General features: G+C 41.3%; 1 protein-coding gene across 3 annotated transcripts in view; it reads left to right on the top strand.

Moving 5' to 3' along the window:
* Window positions 1-18,912, top strand: part of TBXAS1 (thromboxane A synthase 1) — a 231,251-nt gene that overhangs the window by 62,509 nt on the left and 149,830 nt on the right. For all 3 annotated transcript variants that reach the window (XM_080393576.1, XM_080393573.1, XM_080393574.1), the window contains one exon: window positions 17,895-17,947. In XM_080393576.1, coding sequence (XP_080249702.1) covers window positions 17,895-17,947 — 53 coding nt within the window. The remainder of the gene's footprint in view (window positions 1-17,894; window positions 17,948-18,912) is intronic.

Below are 18,912 nucleotides of genomic sequence, written 5' to 3' on the forward strand. Positions count from 1 at the left end.
GGGATTCTCTTAATTTTTCAGAAATAAGTGAAACCTTATTTTCTTGAGTGCTCTTTTTTTGATATTTATTTATGCAATTTGATCCAGAAATGCAAGTTGCCTAGAAAGACATGGAAGTGTAAGAAGGGACCAGTCTTGTCAGAGAGGTATAAAGTTCAAAAGTTAATTTAATTCTCCATGTCCTCAGAGGCCTCAGCACATGTCAAAGTGTAGATGAAAATGTGAAATCAGAATAAACCAGAAAAAACCCCATATTTCAAATTGCTGTTTTTTCTTTTTGTTTTCACCATGCAATGCAGTGAAATGGATGACATGGTCTTGGGTTGTCCTTGTACTCTTTAACTTTTCATTTTGTTTCTTTGCTATCAACCTTTTTTATTTCCTGCTTCCATTTTGTATTTTTTTTTAATATTCCATTAATTTTAGACTATTTCTAATAAGGCAGAGGGAGAAGTGAAATGTTCTTTCAACAGTTGCACTGGGGCACTTTTAAATACTCGGGTAAAAACCCCCCGACTTACTGAACATTATCGGTTTTTATTTTACCCTACAACAAGAAAAATGAAAATTATAAACAAGAGAAAAGAAATTGAACCTACTTTTTTGTTATGTACAGAATTTTATGAACCTCTGTAGTTTTTGTGCATTACATCTGACAGCTTTTTCAGTTATGCGAGCATACAAAGTTCTGAACATTTCATAGGTAGCATGATGCCAGAGGTGATTTTTAGGTGGCATTAATGAAGGCTGGGCTAAAGGAGCCATAAGAAGTCACATATGATGATGAGTTTGAGTATTGTCTGGGAGATCAAGTGGGACTTTAAACACGGTGATTATGTTCCACTCATAAAAAAAAAAAAAAAAAAAAAAAAAAGGAAGAGGAAAAGGATACATAGCTAGAGCAGGGGTTAGAGGGGAGTGTCCCTTTGGACATGCAGAAAAAAAGGATGGGGAACCCCAAAGTCTTCACTGATTTGCCTCTATTTGCTTTTATGTCTATATATTGAGAGGAAACAGCAGGTGATAAACCCTGGCTAGGATAAGGCACCTTGTAGCTATAGAGCATAGTCTAGGAGAGAAGTACAAAGAGGTATGAATAAGAAATTGGTGACTGATACATGATTTTTGCAAAGGTTACAGCTTGCAGAGAGGTGGACAAATCTACCTTGATCTGTTCATATGCTGCAACACACAACGTGTTGTGAAAAGCACGTGGCAAGGCAGCCAGAGGAATGGTGGTGTTTGAGTCATCCTTATTTGTGTTCCACATCTGAGGACAGTCTAGGACAGGAGCACCTCCCAGCCAAGGTGAGGTGGAAAAGGTGCTTGATCACACATGAGGGTGAAATGGGAGAGATTTTTGGGGAAAAAAGCTACAGCTGATGACCTTATACCAGAGGTCTCTATTTAATAAAGAGTCTCATAGTTCATGACGGATAAAATTAGGGACCACACGAGTATCTTGTAGTTATATTTGTGTTTATATTTTTCACTACCTTCCCCCCTCCCCCCCAATGCCCCAGGGAGCCATCTCAAAGACCTCATAAACGTGAGATTTCATTTTCTAATGCTATTTCATTTCCTGGATGGAGGACCTGCCACAAGAAGACCAGACCTCAAATTATAATAGCCCTATAAATAACTCCCTAAGGCAAAAGGAAGGAAAAAAGAAAGCTTTTGAAAGACAACCACAAATGCAAAAATGGAGGTGTTTGGGTTCTTGTAGAACCAGACTAAGCAGCTCTAGTTAGGACATTGTTAATTTTTGGGTTTCCCTGTTTATTTCTGTGCGCTGTTTACTGAGAAACCTATATCTCAAATATCCTCTGAGGTCTTTTGCTTAAGCTTAGTTTTCTACAGTGTTTTGGTGCCTCTTTTCCTCTTTAGAGCCTGCTAGAAAATGGAGTTTCCAGGTAAAATTGAAAACAATCCAACAAACTGACTAAAACAAATACAGTCACAAATTAAGTAAAAATAGTCTGAAAATACAACTTTATCATCTTTCTGGGTGAAGTCGCTTTATTTCAGCAGGCTCAGACTGTCTGCCTGCTTTCCAGTGGAAATCTGTGCAGAATTGGCACATCGACTAGAATAAAAACATTCCCGAGGAATCGGCACGTTCTGTCAAAACATTTGAACAGCTCCCGTCTCCTGGAGCACAGCGCTGCTGCGAAGCCGGCAAAGGGAGCTCTGCAACACGCAGCGCTGGCTTCCCCTCCAGCCTCCCCTCTCAAACCCACCTTTGCTCGTAACGATGGGCAAAGTGCTCCAGGTTAAATTATATTTAGCTGTGGTGTGAGTAGAGAAGGAGGTTTGTGATAGCCTTTTGCACTGTGGTGTGACCTATGTAAAGGCTGCCTTTTCTCTGTTCCCACTAAGGCTATGTTGTGTATATGAGGAAAAGTCAGGAACGCGAGGCTGCAGGACCCCAGAATTTTCCTGTAGCAGCCTGGGGCAGCGTACTGGCTGGGGACAGCCAGGCTGGCGAAGCTGAGCTCCAGAAGTCCTGCTATGCAGGGACAGGATATTCCTCTTGACAGATGCCTCTGTGCCATGCCTCTCGCCGCTGCATGAGACTCTGCTACGTGTGAGCTCAACCTCCAGCAGTAAAGTTCAGTCTCTGTGTTGTGGAGTAATGATAATTTATTATTGTTTATGGCTTGATTACTTTTATTTTTAAAAAAAAGAAAGAAAATTTTAATCTTTTGCTAGAAGAAGATACACAGCAATTACAGAATCTAACCAAGCAAAGTGTGATTAGCTTCAACCTTTGCAGTAGGACGCTGATTACTTTACTTTTGCTAAGCAGTATCTTAGTCCTCTAGCACTGAAATGAAGGGGGTCTCAGTGGTAGGCTCTGCTCGCTACAAATGAGAGTGGTAAAATCAGGCCTGCAGCCAATTTACCAGAGGTGCTGTCTGTCTGTTATTGAGACCAATTGCTTAGGAATGTAATTGTATCGTTCTTGTTACCAAAATTGATATCCCCTGACTCACTGCAGCTAAATGAGTTTTTATTTTTGCAGAATTCCTAGGCTGTTGCATGATAAGGCATTGTGGTGGACAGCATGCAGTCAGTGGTTTTGAAACAAATGAAGTTTTTCTTCATATTTGGAACACTGATGTGTGTTAAGCAATGCTTTACTGTGCTGCTGAACTAGCAGATGGTGTCTTTCAAGGCTGTACATGTGACAGTAGCCTGTTTGAATGAGTATCATACCTACTTGTCTAAGCCCTGTCCAGCAGAAAAAATCCTTTAGAAATTAACATAAAAATAAAAAGGTGAGAAGGCAAGCAACATTATGTATGTGCTTCTCTTATACACCGTGGCACATGCTCACATAGCAATTCAGATCCATTTTGATAAAAGTGGCATTACTGAGAAATGTGATGCAAGAGAATGATCCGTGCCATGCAGAGCAAGGAGGGCAGGGGTGGCTTCTGAACCACCTTAGCTCTGCTTGGGTTAGTGTCAGTGCAGCAGTCTTACAGGGGATGGGTTGTGAATGTGCATTCCTGACTCTATTACTTATCCCCTGGGCCAGAAGGGCCAGATGTGTTGCATAGGCAACGTATTTAATCTGTGAATGAGCATTCCTGATGGATCCCCTCCAGTCAGTACAAAAGTTACATTACTGGGCCCCAGCCCACTTCACAAAAGGCAAGACCACCCAATCTGGTGCCTTTGGGGATGGGAGAAGGTGGAATTACTGTGATTACTATGATGAATAATTTAACATTTTATGCAAGCAGTTATACACTTTGTGGCCGAAGTGCTTATATACTGGCGTCTAACTCAAGGCAGCTAAAGCCACTCTGTGGCACCTAAAAGCATAACCATATGATTCTCACAGGAGTTGACAGGCATTATTACTTACAAATGCTGATATAACTCCTTCTATTTAGTTATGCAAAATCTAGCATGCTGTGCTTGTAAATTTTGGGCTGAGCATAAACCTTGCTGACAAAATACGATCACCTCCAGCACTGTGGCAAAGGCAGTTTACCACAGTATGGCCACACGGGAGGGGAAAACTGATTAAAACCCTTCTATGGACAATTATGGCAAATATATGTTAAAAGGCTTTGAGACCTTGCGCAGTGATGAGCCTGTCTCTTCCTAAGAGAGATAACAGGCTGAAAAAAGTGTCAGGATTGAAGCCTCTTAATATATTATATTACTGTCTTGCAAAGATCTGAGACTTAGGTTTGTGCAGGCTTACTACTGTACTAATGCACAGCAGTCATTTGATTTACTAAAAGCTTATAAACCGAAAGGCAGACCTGGATGCAAGGAAGTGTTCTTGCAGTTTTATGGACAAGGAAACTAAGGGCAGTGGCTGTAACAGTTTTGCTTCACCACCCATTGAGACCAATAGCCGAGTGCTTGCTGTCTTCACTGGAGGTGGGAGCGGTTAGTAACTCCCCCAAGCTTGCATGGAAAGAGGTGGTGGCAAGGCTGCAAACTGCATGTGCACCCAGTGGGCTCTGGTGAAGTGCTGCAATTGCTACCACCTTCTTAGAGCCTCTTGCTACTGTAGGAAAAGTTTATATTACATAGGGGAAGGTAATGCCTCAAAATATTCCCACTGGAATGAATAAGCATCTTAAGTTGAGAGTTCAAACACAACTTGCTTTTCTACTACTTCTGTAGTGTGACAATTTTTTGTGGCTTAGAAAAAATAGGAATGTGTTAAATTCATGCTTAAAAGATTGCCTCTCTTCAGAGAAATTTGTTATCCTTTTTCTCATTTTCAACAAGGAAAACTTGCTATTGCAGCAGAGATTTTGACATTAAGTGTCCTGATAGAATAATAGGCGTGAGATGGATTGCAATCTATTGCCTCAAGACTTTGCCAATCATAAACCAAAATCAGTTAATGCATTGAGTTAAATCTTGCTATATTGTGCAATGTGCTAGTAGTATTAAAAAAATCAATCCAGAAAATATATTGATTATATTATCTCCATAGCAACAAACAATAATGGGATAATGTTAGCTTAATAATTGTGCTTTGTGAAAACCTTTCAGAATAATTACTGCATTGTGGTCTTTTCACAATGTGGAATGCAATAATGCTTCTTCCTTGACTGCAGTCACCATCAGCACTGCGTCAAGAGATGTTTTTGTGTGCATGCATATGTATTCATGGGTAATTTTGCTCCGGGTGAAACAGTTTAGCAGACTATTTTGGATCCATCTTTAAATGGTCAAGACGACAAATTGGGAATTGTTTTCTATGTGGTTTGTTTTCTCCCACCTCCTCTGACAACTGGCTGCTGTAAAAAGAGGCTGTTAACATTCCTTCTCCCGCGTCTTTCTTTACAAGGCACAAAGATTTTGGTATTTAACAAAACTAAATGTCCGGCTGCTGTATTAGGGATTTGCAGGAGAGAGGAACTCTGCTGTAAAGACAATGCTTCAAAGCTGTTCCTTTAATTGAATTTCATCTATCATCCTCTAGCAATTACTTGTTCCACAGGAGCTAAGATATTTACCTGTATTTTGGAGGACCTGATTCTCTTACGCGTCCTGCATTGTCATATGAGTAACCTGAGGTTGTTATGAATAAGTATATATATATTCTTACATATAAGTGGTGTGTGTGTGTATAACAATTTTAGCTTGAAATTTTAGCAGGAGAGTCAGAGGAATAGATATAGTCTTCATCTGGGTCTTGCTTTTATTTTTACTTCCAGATCAACCCTGTAATTTTGATCTTGAATGAAAAAGATATGTTGACCCAAATCTGTGATGGAAAGGCCATGTTTTTAAAGTGGTCAAAAAAACCCCAGTTTAATCCCTGAAGTTTAAGCAGCTCCTAAACTGTCCTGTCTCTATGAAAGCCCTCAGGGACCCGGCACTGGATCAGGTGTGCATTCACCTTTTGGTTGTGCCACTATTTCCTGATGTACCTATTATCCAAGAGCTGAGTTTAGAGGTCTGCCAGCAGAGAGTAGGCTGCTGCCAGATCTTGCACCAGCAGGGGATTCTCCATGGTTTTCATAGGGTGCCCGGTACTATCCCCAGTGGTATGGCGGGATGCCCCTTTACTTCCCAGGGCATGAGTGGATGCCACATTCTCCAACGGTCACTCCTCCATCCCTTTTCCTGTGGGATAAACACTGATGTCAGACAGGTTAAAAGTTTAGCACCACTCCTTAACAGTGCATTGTATTATTTTGATTATTACTTCTGGACAGAATTTGTCCTTCAAAGTCCATAATTTGATTACTATTTTTTTTTCCTCCATTTACCGCACAGGAGTCCCCTGTTCTTTGAGGACCTCCCAGGATAAAGCCCCTGCTTTAGAACTACTGTTTACAATATGTGACCATCTTGGGGCTAGGAATGGGCAACCCTCGATGCTGTAGGTGGTGGCACTTTGGTACTGTATACATAAGAAATGCAGTGCAGTGCAGGAGCTGACAGTTTTCCATTTGAGATGATGCCTTCATAAGGAGTGTGACTGTGCTTTTGTCCTCTGCCATTGTTTTCCTCTTCAGTCCCTCCAGATTGTTGCTTTATGGGGAGGGTGTGATGGAAGAGTTGGTTTCTGACCCAGGCAGTGGTTACTTTCTGCCAGTAGCCCACTCCCCTAGGAATGTGGTTAATTCACAGGGAGAGGGAGGAGCAGTGGTTGCTCTTGACTTCATGCCTTGTGCCAAAATATCTAGATCTGTATAGCTGTTGTACTGAATGAGGGTGCCAAGCCCCTCTCTCCTTTTCTGGGTGCAGATAAATGCGGTTATGAAAGTGCAGCTAAATGTATCGGTTCCTCTGGAAAATATCTGGTATTTGCAGATGTGTAGCATCATTCATTAAAAAAAAAAAAAAAAACAAACAAAAAAAAAACCCAACCCCCCCCAAAAAACCCAGATGTATTGACAAGGTGCTTTTTCTGATGCTGCTGCAGCATCCAGCCCTGAGTGATGATCTAGAAAGAGAAATGAATTGTTGACACAAGGCAATTCAACCCCCACCTCCAAAACCAGGCTCTTCTCTCTATGAAATTGTCACAGTTAAAGCTGTGACCGGTGCTTCTGTTTGGTACCTGCTGTGCTTGCCCTAGGTGCTGGCCAGTGGCCTTGCTGATCCCTAGTGCTGTCCCAAATTCTCATTCCACTGCAGACTCCTGTTTAGTTTCCTTGTGCTATCTCGGCTCCTACTGCTCTCTACAATCCTGTCTCCAGCCCACACAGAGGTTGGCACTGCTTGTTTCTGTCTGTCTCTTCCTAATTCTTTGTTCCAGGGAGGCCTGATGCAGCTTTCTAGCGTGTCTGTCTTCTGTGCTTGGATCCTACCAGCTACCACATGGGTGGCTTGGGTCTTAAACAGTGTGTGGCTTCAGTAAAGAACATGAAGAGTAATTTACCTTATGAAAACAATGAGATTTTGTTGGAATAATTATTTTAAGATGGGTGAAGATTCAACTGCCTGGTGTGATGTGGCTGTTGGGGATGCAGCGTGTTTTGCTCCCAAGGGGATAAAACCATAAAACCACAGGATCTTACAGCACAGTTCTGTCCGTAGTAGGTTAGGCTAGGTCTTGCTAACCTGGCGGACTGTCAATCTGGGAGCAGGGTGAAGCACACGGAGTGTTTGTTCACATAGGGTGAAGATGCTTGTAGCTCAGCAGCCACATGACCCCTCATGCCCTGCTGAATGTATGGGCTCATCTCAGGGATTGTATGTGTCAAGCTGACAGCTTGTCTGCCCCTAACCTTGTGGCTCCTACGGAGGTGCCATGTGATAGATGGTAGCAAAAAGGGACCTGTCATGCCTATGCCTGGCCTGTCCATGCTACAGATAGCAGCACACTCTGTTCTGCATCAGAGGCCAGCACAATCTATAGGGACATTTTTCTCCTTTTGTGCTTGAGAGCCTGCATCCATACAAGGTGGGAATTAGACAAGAGGAAGCTGGGCTTGTCCAGCTATGTTAAACTACAGAAATAGTCCTAGTATCTTTCAGTAATGCATTAAGTGGCATGATTAATGTCTGTCGCATGTAATGCTCTTTCCAGGTCTCTTCCCTTGATGGAGTACTTTGTGTGCAGCCTAGTGCTTTGATTTGGGGACTGTTTTTTGTCTTAGTGTCTTCACAATGAAAGATTGAAATTTGGGAGCTGAACAGAGATGGAGCTTGTGATAATCTTTAGTTCTTTCAGACATATATTTCCTATATATGGTCACAGATAATTAAGTGACATTGATTTTATAATCCATTCCTAAACAATGGTAGAGACCCTTAGCACAATATGAGGGAAACATCTCTGAGGAGGCCAAGATATTACCATCTACTGAATGAGTAATGTTACTTCCTAAAGTCAAATTTTTTCTTGAAACCTACCTGTCTAAATAGTATCCACTTAGGCACTCGTGAGTTAAAGCAATGTGAGATAGCCCAGAGTTCACATCAAAAAAGAAAGCTTAAACACTGTCATCCCAGTTCTGCAGGTGAAGATGTAAGATTTGCATGTGGAAATGTGATTTTTCCAGTTCTTATTTCAAAGTCTGTTTGAACTCTATGGCATCTAAGAAAGACTATTGCATAGTGGCATTGGTTAATATCTTTTATCCTTGAAAATAACATTTTCATAATCTGAAGGAATCTGCTGTTGACTGTTCTGAGGAAGAGGGGGACACTCTTCAGAAGTGGAAAAACTCTCTGGAGAAAAGAGTCCTTGCCTCTCTCTTGGGAAAGAAGTCGACTTCCATTTCTCAAAAAGCTAATCTGTTGCCCCCTACAACAATGCTGTGTAGTCAGAGTACTCCCAAAATGTTTGTTTTCCTTAGATTTAGCTAGCATGTCTGTCTGTCCTACAAGAACTTGTTTCCATTTCTTTAAGTTATGCAACTACTGCTTTGCTTCCCTTAAGGCAGGCCAGCAAAGAAAACTATTAAAATTCATTCACCATTAGTAAGATGTGCTGAATGCTTACGTTAATCCATCTGAGAGACATTGAGCACACAGTGAAAATATACACTGTGATGGTCTTCTATTGTACAATGAATTCCCTCCTATAGAGAGCACTGTAGTTCTCTGTTTTCCTCTTGTAATTTGAGGATATAGTAATATTAAGAAAGGCAACAAAGATGGTTAGTGATCCAGTGGAATTACATACAAGAAGAGATTGTGTAGGACAGAATTACAATCTATTTTGGAAAGAAGACAACTTAGAAAAGATTCAGTGGAAATTACATACTCTAATAAAAAAAATATCCAGCATTCCTTTCTCTTTTTTTTTTTTTCCTAGTTTCTTGACTTATTATAAATATATGTTTATCACAGGATCAGAAATTGCAGTGAGTCTGTAAGACCTCATATGGAGCCTTTCATGAACACACACTGCACAAATTGTATTTCTCTTTGTACGTGTCCTCATAATGACATGTTTTCTGTTTTTGATAAAGGTTCCTAGAAGCCTGAATAGGTGTCTTCTGTGACATTCACTATTAAGTAAAATAAGGGCCTAGCAGGTTTAAGTGTTATCTAGACAATAGTCCTAATAAAAATAGTAAGGTTGCAATTATAGCTCTACAGTAGATATAAACAAAGTCTAAGCTAATGGCAGGCAACTTCCAAATAGATAAAAAGAAATATTATTTTAGCCAGTGTAATCAGTCTGGAGAATTCATCATTGCAAGAATCAGGGAGGGAGTCAAATACAGCAGCTGGAATAATTTGAGGGTCTGGATAATTTTATGACTAATTACATTTATAGCTATGCATATTATGATAAGAGTAATTGAATCTTAAGCTAACAGTTGGGTGAGGAAGAAACGTCCTCCTATTTAAAGCTTTTAGAGTTAACTGTGTATGTAGGGTTGTTTTCCTCTTGCCTTTCTCCAGAGCCGCAGGCATGTAGTATGTCTGAAAGCTCAGAAATAGATCGCATTTGTTGATACTCCTATCTCATATACTGTCTGCGTATCTGTGGCAGAGAAGGATGGTTTTGTAAGATACCAGGAGGGAGGACTGAGAAACCTGTGACTTGTCTCTGGCTCTACCGTTGGCCACTTGTGTGGTATCTGTCAAATTGCTTCATCTTGTGTACTTCCAACTCCCCACCTGTGACAGATGGGCATTTACTGTCCCAGAGATGTTGTGGAAATGGAATTTGTAAAGTGAAATGAGACTGAAAAGAGAAAGACAAAAAGAAAGTGCAATTCTCATTGCAGTGTGCCAAATTAATGTGTGAGGCCATGTCTGTATGGGAATGCTTCGGAACGTTAAGGTGAATCAACTAGGAGTGCAAATGCAGTGTGCACATATGAAAGTGCAGTAAAACTTTTCCATGAGAGGTGTCTCTCTAATTCTGGAAATGGCTGTGTATCACCTTGAGAGGCTGGTGTAGGTGGGCTGGGTTATTCATCCTACGCTCCATTTTTTTTTTAAGTATCCATATCTTATCCCCTCTGCCTCAAAACCCTCCTTGAGGTTCTTGTCCGCACTATTCTGACTGGGAGGCTGTTCTAAAATCTTACTACTTTGATAGTCAGTAACTTTTATCTAATTTCTAGCAACATTTATCCATGGCCAGTTTATACTCATTTGATCTTTTAATGTAGACCTTTATATTAAATACATATTTTTGCCTCCCTGATGATTACTCCCAGTACTTTTATAGACAGCAAGCATGTCTACTCCCTTTGGTCTGCTGAAATGAACCTTTGGTTTGCTAAAATGAACACTCCTAATTACGACTTGTAAGACAGGCTTTCTGTTCCCCGAGGAACCTTGTAACCCTTCTCTCTACTCGTTCCATTTTTAATTCATTTCGTTTGAATGTGGCTCACAGACTCACATGCAGCATTCCAGAGAAAGCGTATCCCAGATATTCTGCGTTTGTAGTTTCCATCGTACTAGTTCATCATTATCCTGTGGTTGGTGTGTCCATCCAGATTTTTCCCTTCTCTTCTCCGTTATTTTCAAGCAATAATCTACTCCTGCAGAAATTCTTGGAGTTAACGTAGTCCCTCTAAGGGCATGAAGCTTTGCTTTCAACTAAAGACTCCTCTGTTGCAGTTGTTCAGGTTCTTTAGGTCATCCAATTCTTCTGATACGACAATCTCAATCTGTCTGCCTGCTGAGGAAAGAATCTGTCTTTTGACCCAGAACCGTGAACATACTTCACTAAAGTCTGTCTGCTTTTTATGCCAACGTCAGCCCTCAAAACACTGAAAAAGGTTCTCCCCAAGACTGACCCTTGAGAAATCTATGGGTTTCCTCCTTTCATGCCTGTACTTTTTCTTTCAACTTGCTCCATATTCATTTCCCTACATCTTGCGTGTTTACTGTCTCTTGATTTTTATCCTGATCTTCATCCTTTTGGGTGTGATGACTGCCTGCCACCAGACCAAATGCATTACTGAACTCTGTGTACATTTTTCACTGTTCCCTTGCTTAGAAAATGTGGTATCATCCCAAAGAAAGACAACATGCAATGTCTCCCACTTCCCATTCCTCTGACCCTCTTTCCCTTAGGTATTTGGGGTGAAGCAGGGTGCCAGGTTGTTACCAGTGGGCCAGAAGTGGTGCCTGAGGGGCTTTTAACTGGCTGCAGCTGCTCCGTCCAGCCGTGCCACTTATGCGGTGCTGGTGCTTACGACTCAAATGTTAAAAACATATGGTGGGGTTTCTGGGGAGGGGGCAGGGAGAAATAAAAATGTCTGAGGACTGCGTGTGTTCCATGCACTGGGAAATCTTGCATGCTATTGAGGTCAGGCTCACAATTGTGTATTTACTTGCTTGGCTTCCACTCCCTCCCGCCGACTCCTCCGTTACCAGTCTATTAGAATCAGCCATTAACCTGGTTAATGGGGAGAGACAGAAAATACCAGAAAGGATGATGTGCTTTTCTTAATTCCCCCTTGGAAACCTGACTGTTTTAAACTGTAAATGTCGCAAGAAAAGGCTGAGAAGGGTCCAAATGATGTCTTGCTTTTGTAATACAGGACACGCCGGCAGAGGAGAATGTGATGAGGCTGTGTTCTCCTTAGCACTTCACTGGCAAGTGATATTTGGGGGCAAAAGGGTAGTGCCCTGCCAAAACTGCCCAGGTGGCTTTGTTGGAGTGGTGAATCAGCATGACTGAATCTTATTGTGCCATGCCATCCTTTTGGGTGATATGGTCCATTGAGGCAATATCTTGATGCCATCTGAACCTTTGGGTGATATGACTCAGTCCCAAGAGCCTCTGCCCTCTCTGAGCAGGGCAGGTGACGGAAGCAGAAGGAGAAGAGGGTGATGAAGAGCATGGGATGAGGGCAGAGGGAAAGGGAGAGCTCATGCAAGAAGGGAAACAACCATTCTTCAGGGGAGGACTCGAGCATTTTCTCCGAACAGTTATACGGCAGGTCCTTGTTCCAGGCAGCAAGGGCTAATACAGCACACAGAAATAAACCTGCCCACTTACTTTTTATTAAAGACCTGAAAAGGTAGAAGGAAAAAATTTGCAATTTGTTTGGTATTTAGTTCAGGTAATTTTTTTTAATTGTGTAATGAGAACACATTGTCCAAATTTTCATATGCAGATTCAATTAGTGTTCAGTTAATTAGCCTTTACAGATGAGGATTAACTTAATTACATAACACTAACCTCTCTTAATAACTATTAAGGGTAGGAAAGCTGCTTTTAATAAATTTGGAAGGGCTATATGTGTTTTTTAAATCTGAAATGGCATACACATAAATTAAACCAAATTACACACAGAGGAGAGCCATTAAGGGTAATGATCAAAGGAAACAAACTATGTACATGGCTCAGAATCAGGCTGGTTAGAAGTTCGTGCTGTTTTCTTCCTCTTGTCTGCTGGCATCCTAGTGTGTTTGCTAGGATTATTACTGGAGATGATGTACAGTCTGGGTTCATTCCTTCAAAGTGGGCTGCAGTTTGATACAACGTTGTTTTAATTAAATGTTAGCTTGTATTAAAAATAACTAGGTACTAGGTTATTAGCAGTTGTTTTTTTCCAGGTGGTGTAAGGAAAAAAAGACAGGAAGCCCATTGAATACTAAAAATCTGATCCATAAATGTCATTCGTTGTCATTATGTTCCATAAAACACTGTATAGATTTTTGTCTTTTGATATGAGATGTGCACTCAAATAACTATGCTGTGGTTATTAATATCACAGTGAAACAGAACATCATATCTAACTACAGGATGGTGAGGGTGGAGCATATATGGGACTAGTGATGAGATGTGGTGTCTCTGGCTTCTGAGTCACACACAGGTTTGAATCCAGGCTGTCTGGGTAAGTGACTGACATCAGGTAATATGTGATGCTTTTCAGAAAGGGGCAACAAAAGAAGCCTTTTTGCCTTGGCTGTTCTTGCACAGGTAATGTTTCCCCCTTGCAGTGTATTTTGATGGGCACACCACACCTATTTCCACACAGCTCAGTAGCTTTTGTGACATTCAGTACATGACAAAAAAGGGCTACCCTTAACTGCATTCTGCATGTCACTTTTTTGGAATTCAAATTTTGAGTTACTGTGAGGAGCATGCATCTGCTGGATCCAGCTTTGTGGCCCTCTGCAAACCATTTTATCTAGCAACCCTTAAGAACTACAGCTAAGTTCATAAACCACATGATGTGTTTTCCATCTGCAGCAAGCTGGAACATTACAAACCATTTTCTGTGCAGTCTGGGTGACTTTAAGCTTGAGCTTAAGCTTAAAGTCACTTAAAAGTCCCCATTTGTAGCCATGAAATCTGCAGGTATTGAGTAACTAATAAAAATGGGTTGGATATGCCTCATATTAGATACCCCAGAAATCAAAATGCATGGTACTACTGCCTCTTTGTGAAAACTTTGGCTTAGTGCCTACACCCGTTTTCAGCAAGGAGGGAAGATGACATTGCTGCAGATTTTTTTCCTTGCTGTGAGGAGCTAGCCAAGGTAAACATGCAACAAGGAGGAAATTGCTGAAGGGATCCATCTTGGAGTGACAGAATCTATTGAAAAAAGGAAAGGGGATACTTGAGCCAACAGTCCTTTCTGAAGCCCTTTCATGTGTGTGCTGCTCAAGCTGAAGCCTTAACTTTTGATATCTCAAGATGGTTGGCAGTGAGCAGACTTTGCTCTGGCTGATGCAGACTCAAATCTTGTTCCCTTCCATAGGGGTTGCACCTCTATCCCTGAGAGCAGGATTTGGCCTTGTGAGTGGTTCTGCCCACTGATGCAGTTGATGATACATGCTTGGAGAAAGGGGAGAATGCAAATTCCCTGTAGGGAGGCAACCGCCAGCCATGTAAACAAAGAAGCCTTCTGGGTGTGCAGCAGTCAGCCCACTTGAGCTGCTGTTTCCATGGTATACCAGATGCTGTAAAATATGCTTTCTTCAGGGAAAGAAGCTTTTCATACTCCTGCATTACCTTATTTGATAATGGGCTGTCATCAGGCTGGTACCTCACTGTAGAGGCCACATGCAGCAAGTCCCCTCTGCTCCAACCCTTTTCTGAGTTGATGATAATTCATATTCTGCAGCTGCCAAGCAAAGAAAAAGCTAAGTAATTACCTTATTGTTGTGAGTGACTTTAATGTGCTACAGTTCCTCCTGATGTACATGGTGTCATACGTAATACTGCCCATTGTTCTGCTATTGTTTCCTCCTGTTTTCCCAAAATCATATGGTTCCATTTTCCCCTGATTATTCCCTCCTAACCCTCACATTGCTTCATTATAGCTCCTCTGTTACAGCTGTTTAAGCCACTGGGTACACCTCAGCAGGCACCATTTCTGAGTTAGCTTCCTCTCCTTGTGTTTACCCACTGGGTGATCCTGAGTCAAAGAGAGGTCTGGTTTTCTACATTTTCTTGTAAAACAGTTGCTACTAGTAGGCAGATGCTTAGTTGTCCCATAGGTACTAAGTACAATTGCGATTATAAACCTGGACAAACCTGAAATAATGAGCTTTGGAGCAGATTGACCTCAGCTAGTGTAAATAAGTTAGCAAAAGCTCTTACGTGGCTTGCTGTGCTTCAAACATGACTCACAGGAGGAGGAGGAGGATGTTTTCAAGGTACCTGTCTACTGGAAGCTGTGTTCAAGGATGGTACTGCAAAAGTGGCAGAACTATATGGACGTGGCATATCCCCTCATTGTGTACTGGGACTGTCAGGTTCATTGGCCTTCCTCATGGCTATCAAGAAGAAACAGAAGTGTGTTCATACGACCCCCACTTCCTCCAGCTGAAAGGCATACCTTGGCTTATAAGGGATGCATGCACAAATTCTCTCTGCCTGGCCCATGCTCCTGCCACTGCCGCCTTCCAGGGATTCATGTGCTGTTCGTTTGCTAATCCTTCCCAGGCAGCACGAGACCTGCTCCCGAGTGCTCACCATGCCTGTGAAGGGACATGGACAGCAGAGGCAGGCAGTGGTGTGGATGTGTGTGTGATGGTGCAGGATATGAGAAGGTGCCCCAGAGCATAGAGAACAAGTACTTTTTTTAACTCCTGAAGATGCTTTCTCGCAATCTTTCCCAGATACCTTTCAATTCCTTCTCTCCCCCCATCTTGCAAGCTTGTACTTCTTACTTTGCAGAAGAAAAAGTAAGTGTGGTTAATTTTAAGCCAGTGCAATCATTTAGGAGACCTGGAGGTGGAAAACCAGTTACTGTTTAACAGCCCTGATTTGAAATGTGTTCTGCCTGACCCCTCTACTGTAGTGAGCCAGAAGCAGCGCTTCCAAGAAGCCGGCTTTCTGGAAGGCTTTTTCACTGAATCATTTAAAGCCTAGGCTTCTTGTAAATGTTAATATCCTGCTGGCTCACTGGAATGCAGCTGCTGGATACAGCAAGTGTAGTACCTATGTGCGTGTTCGCAATCCAAAGCGAAACTTGGCAGGCAAGGTTCAAGCTGTAGTTTGGGATATCCTTGCTGAAGGTTCCGGCTAGGAGGCAAGTCGGCTGGAGGGCAGACCTGCTTTGGTGTTGTCTCACAAGACTGGAAGTCCCCCTGCCCTGAGCTACCGATACTGTTGTGCTACAGCAGTGTCTTGTATCCCGTGTCGGGCTGTGCGCCGTAGTGCAGAGCGGTGCCCTGTGCCGGTGCCTCGGCGTGGCTGTCGGTGTCAGCAGTGTGTGGGCAGGCTGGCTTCGCTCTCCTAGGCAAAGCGGTCAGGGTGCACCGGTGTGCCGAGCCTGCTTCACCCAGCCTTAGGTGGCTGCCTGGAGTGTAGCGCCGAGGGGAATCTGGCCAAAGGATTTCCCCTTGCACCAGCAGGGCAAGGCAGCAGGTGACCTTCGTCATGCTGAAATCACAGCAATTGCAGGCTGAAACCCTGCTCCTGTTGCAGCATTGCTATAGCAAAATGCAGGTTGGTGTGACTGTGTACGTACCTTTTCCGTTCCCTCGATGTCTGCAGATAAAAGCCTTTTTGAGTTAGCTGTGTGTATTTGTGGTACTACAAAGGCTTTGTCCACCTTAGTATGTGTGCTAATAGATGAGGCTTTTCTGCTTACCTTAGCAGTAAAGTATTTTTCAGGTGAGAATATATATTTTCTTCCAGCAATCTTCTAAACCACCTCCTTCATAATTTTATCTTCAGTGTGTTTTCTTACATGCCATCCAGTGCTTTAGCTTTTTGTAGCTTAAGGAAAACCTGCAGTTCTTGCCTTTAACCTGGAGACACATTGTCCTGTAGAATAAACATATTGCAAGTCCAGGATTATTTTTTTTTTAAAAAAGCACAAATGTATTAAAAATAAAAAATAATAATTGAAGGGCTCTGTAAGAGGAGGACTGTGGGTGGTGGCAAGTGCTTTTCTCATTTGGGTGATAACCTAGTACCCAAGGGTAGTAACTAGAATAACTACTTTTGACTACGAGATTTTCTTTTGCTTAGTGTGGTAAAATGCTCCCAAAGCATACACATATTACGTGGTCTTATTTATTTATGTTTATGGTTGGTATATTTACAGTAGCTCTAGCTAATACTCTGCAGTATGTATTAAAAAAAAAAAAAGACTAAGAGGCATAAGTATTCTACTTTGTTAGTGAATTTTCTCTGAAGAATGAAGATAGATCACAATAGTCCTTCTTGATTTAATATAAATGCAGATTAATGCAGTCAAATGTGTTATTTTTCCATAAACAATTTACAAACACAATGCAGTATGATTCTCAAATATCAGACTTTTGTTAAAACAGACTTCTTTATTTATTCACTTTTGGGGATACATTTTGCACACCTTCTTTGAGATTAATCAATTTGAAATCATTGAGGACACCAACACTTTAGTATAGTGGCAGGTTTATTTATATAAATGGATACCAATTTTCATCAATTATGAAAATGAAACACAGTAAAAATTTTGGAAGTTTGTTAAAGTAAGTCTGCTTACTGTTCTGCAGAGTGTCAGTGTGCTAAACTCTAGCTGTGCAGGTTTGGGTTTTTTTTTGGTAACGTAACTGAAACCAAACCAAGACCATCTTCTCACTTTCCCTGTGTTTCTCTTGTCTCCCTGTGTGTAATATAGTCTCCCTGTGTGTAATAAGTCACATACTTATTCTCTTACCAATTTATCCGTCACCTTTTCCATCCACATACACATTAGGAAAAAATCGTGAGTCAGGACCCCAGTCATGAAATCAATTAAAAAAATAATAAATCATGAAATGGTAATATTTTGGAGTGTAAAACCCCGATAAAAGCATGTGTCATGGCTTTTCAGGTCTCTTTTGGGGTTGGGATTTTTTTTCAGTCATCATTTCTAGACTCTGCTGTCACAGATGAACAATGACAGAAAGGTAAGGTTATGAGATAATACCATGGTTCTCCTAGTTGAGGTTCAAAGTTTTGGTGTGAGTGTTAGCAACACTGTAATAGAGTTTATGTTAAGTACTGTTCTAAAATACTTTGATTTTTTTCTTTTCTCCAGGGTTTTTGGGAAAACCACACAAAACTCATAAGGGAGTATGGACCTGTTTGTGGGTAAGCTTAGTAGTGCCATCAGCTTTCTTCTTTTCTGGCTCTTGCTGTTTGGGTTTGTTGGGTGAGAGAGGAGAAAATGCCAAGATAAGATGTTCATCAAAACGCAGTGTGTGGTGTTTCAGCCTGGGGGACAGAGGTGGAGGTTGTTTGATCACATGCAGAAAGTAACCTTGGCTTATTTTAGTTCAGCATTTGGTGTTGGGCTTCATTATTGTCTTTCTAATTTTAATTATGCACATAAAAGTTTAGTCTTTTTCAGAACTGTACAAAGCTACCGGACTTCAATAATCTTTTTTCATCTGCATATTCTTTATACTTATGGTGAACAGTAGAAATAATAATTTATTATCTTAAAAAAACCCTCAGTTTATGTAATAGTATGAATTTGGCTTAGATGTTGATATCTATATTTACGCAAAATTCCTAAACTTAAACCACAATGAAGTACAGATTAGAAATGAGGCATTCCTCTCTCGGTAGCTCAACTGTGCTATCTTAGCAGTTTATTAGGAGTAAAGAGGGTTTAAGCAGTATATCCCTTCATACAAGCCCACATTTCTCTAAATGTCATTTCTGTTCCAAGAACTACTTTTCAGTTGTCATAATTTTAAGTGGAAATGCAATTATTTCATGGTAGCTTCTATTGTTGTGGTCAGTTGGTATTTGTAGAACAACCATTACTTCAATATGTAAGTATCAAGCAATATCCACAAAGTACAATGTCAAATTTTTTTTCTTGTGTTCTGCAAGCAGTGTAAGATACTTGTAAGAGAGCATATATGAATGTGTGTGTGTGTGCATATTTGATCATAAATGATATAAATATGCTTTGTATGCTCTTCCAGCAAAAAACCTCTATCAGAAAGAAGTCAGATTCAGGCATATGAAGCAGCTGATGCTCCAGTCATAGCTGCCTTGTGGCATTTATGCTCAGCCCTAAGGACAAAGTGCTGCAAGAAGTGATG

This window comes from Falco punctatus (genome assembly GCF_963210335.1).
Source record: "Falco punctatus genome assembly, chromosome: 6".
In the NCBI taxonomy this organism is placed as follows: domain Eukaryota; kingdom Metazoa; phylum Chordata; class Aves; order Falconiformes; family Falconidae; genus Falco; species Falco punctatus.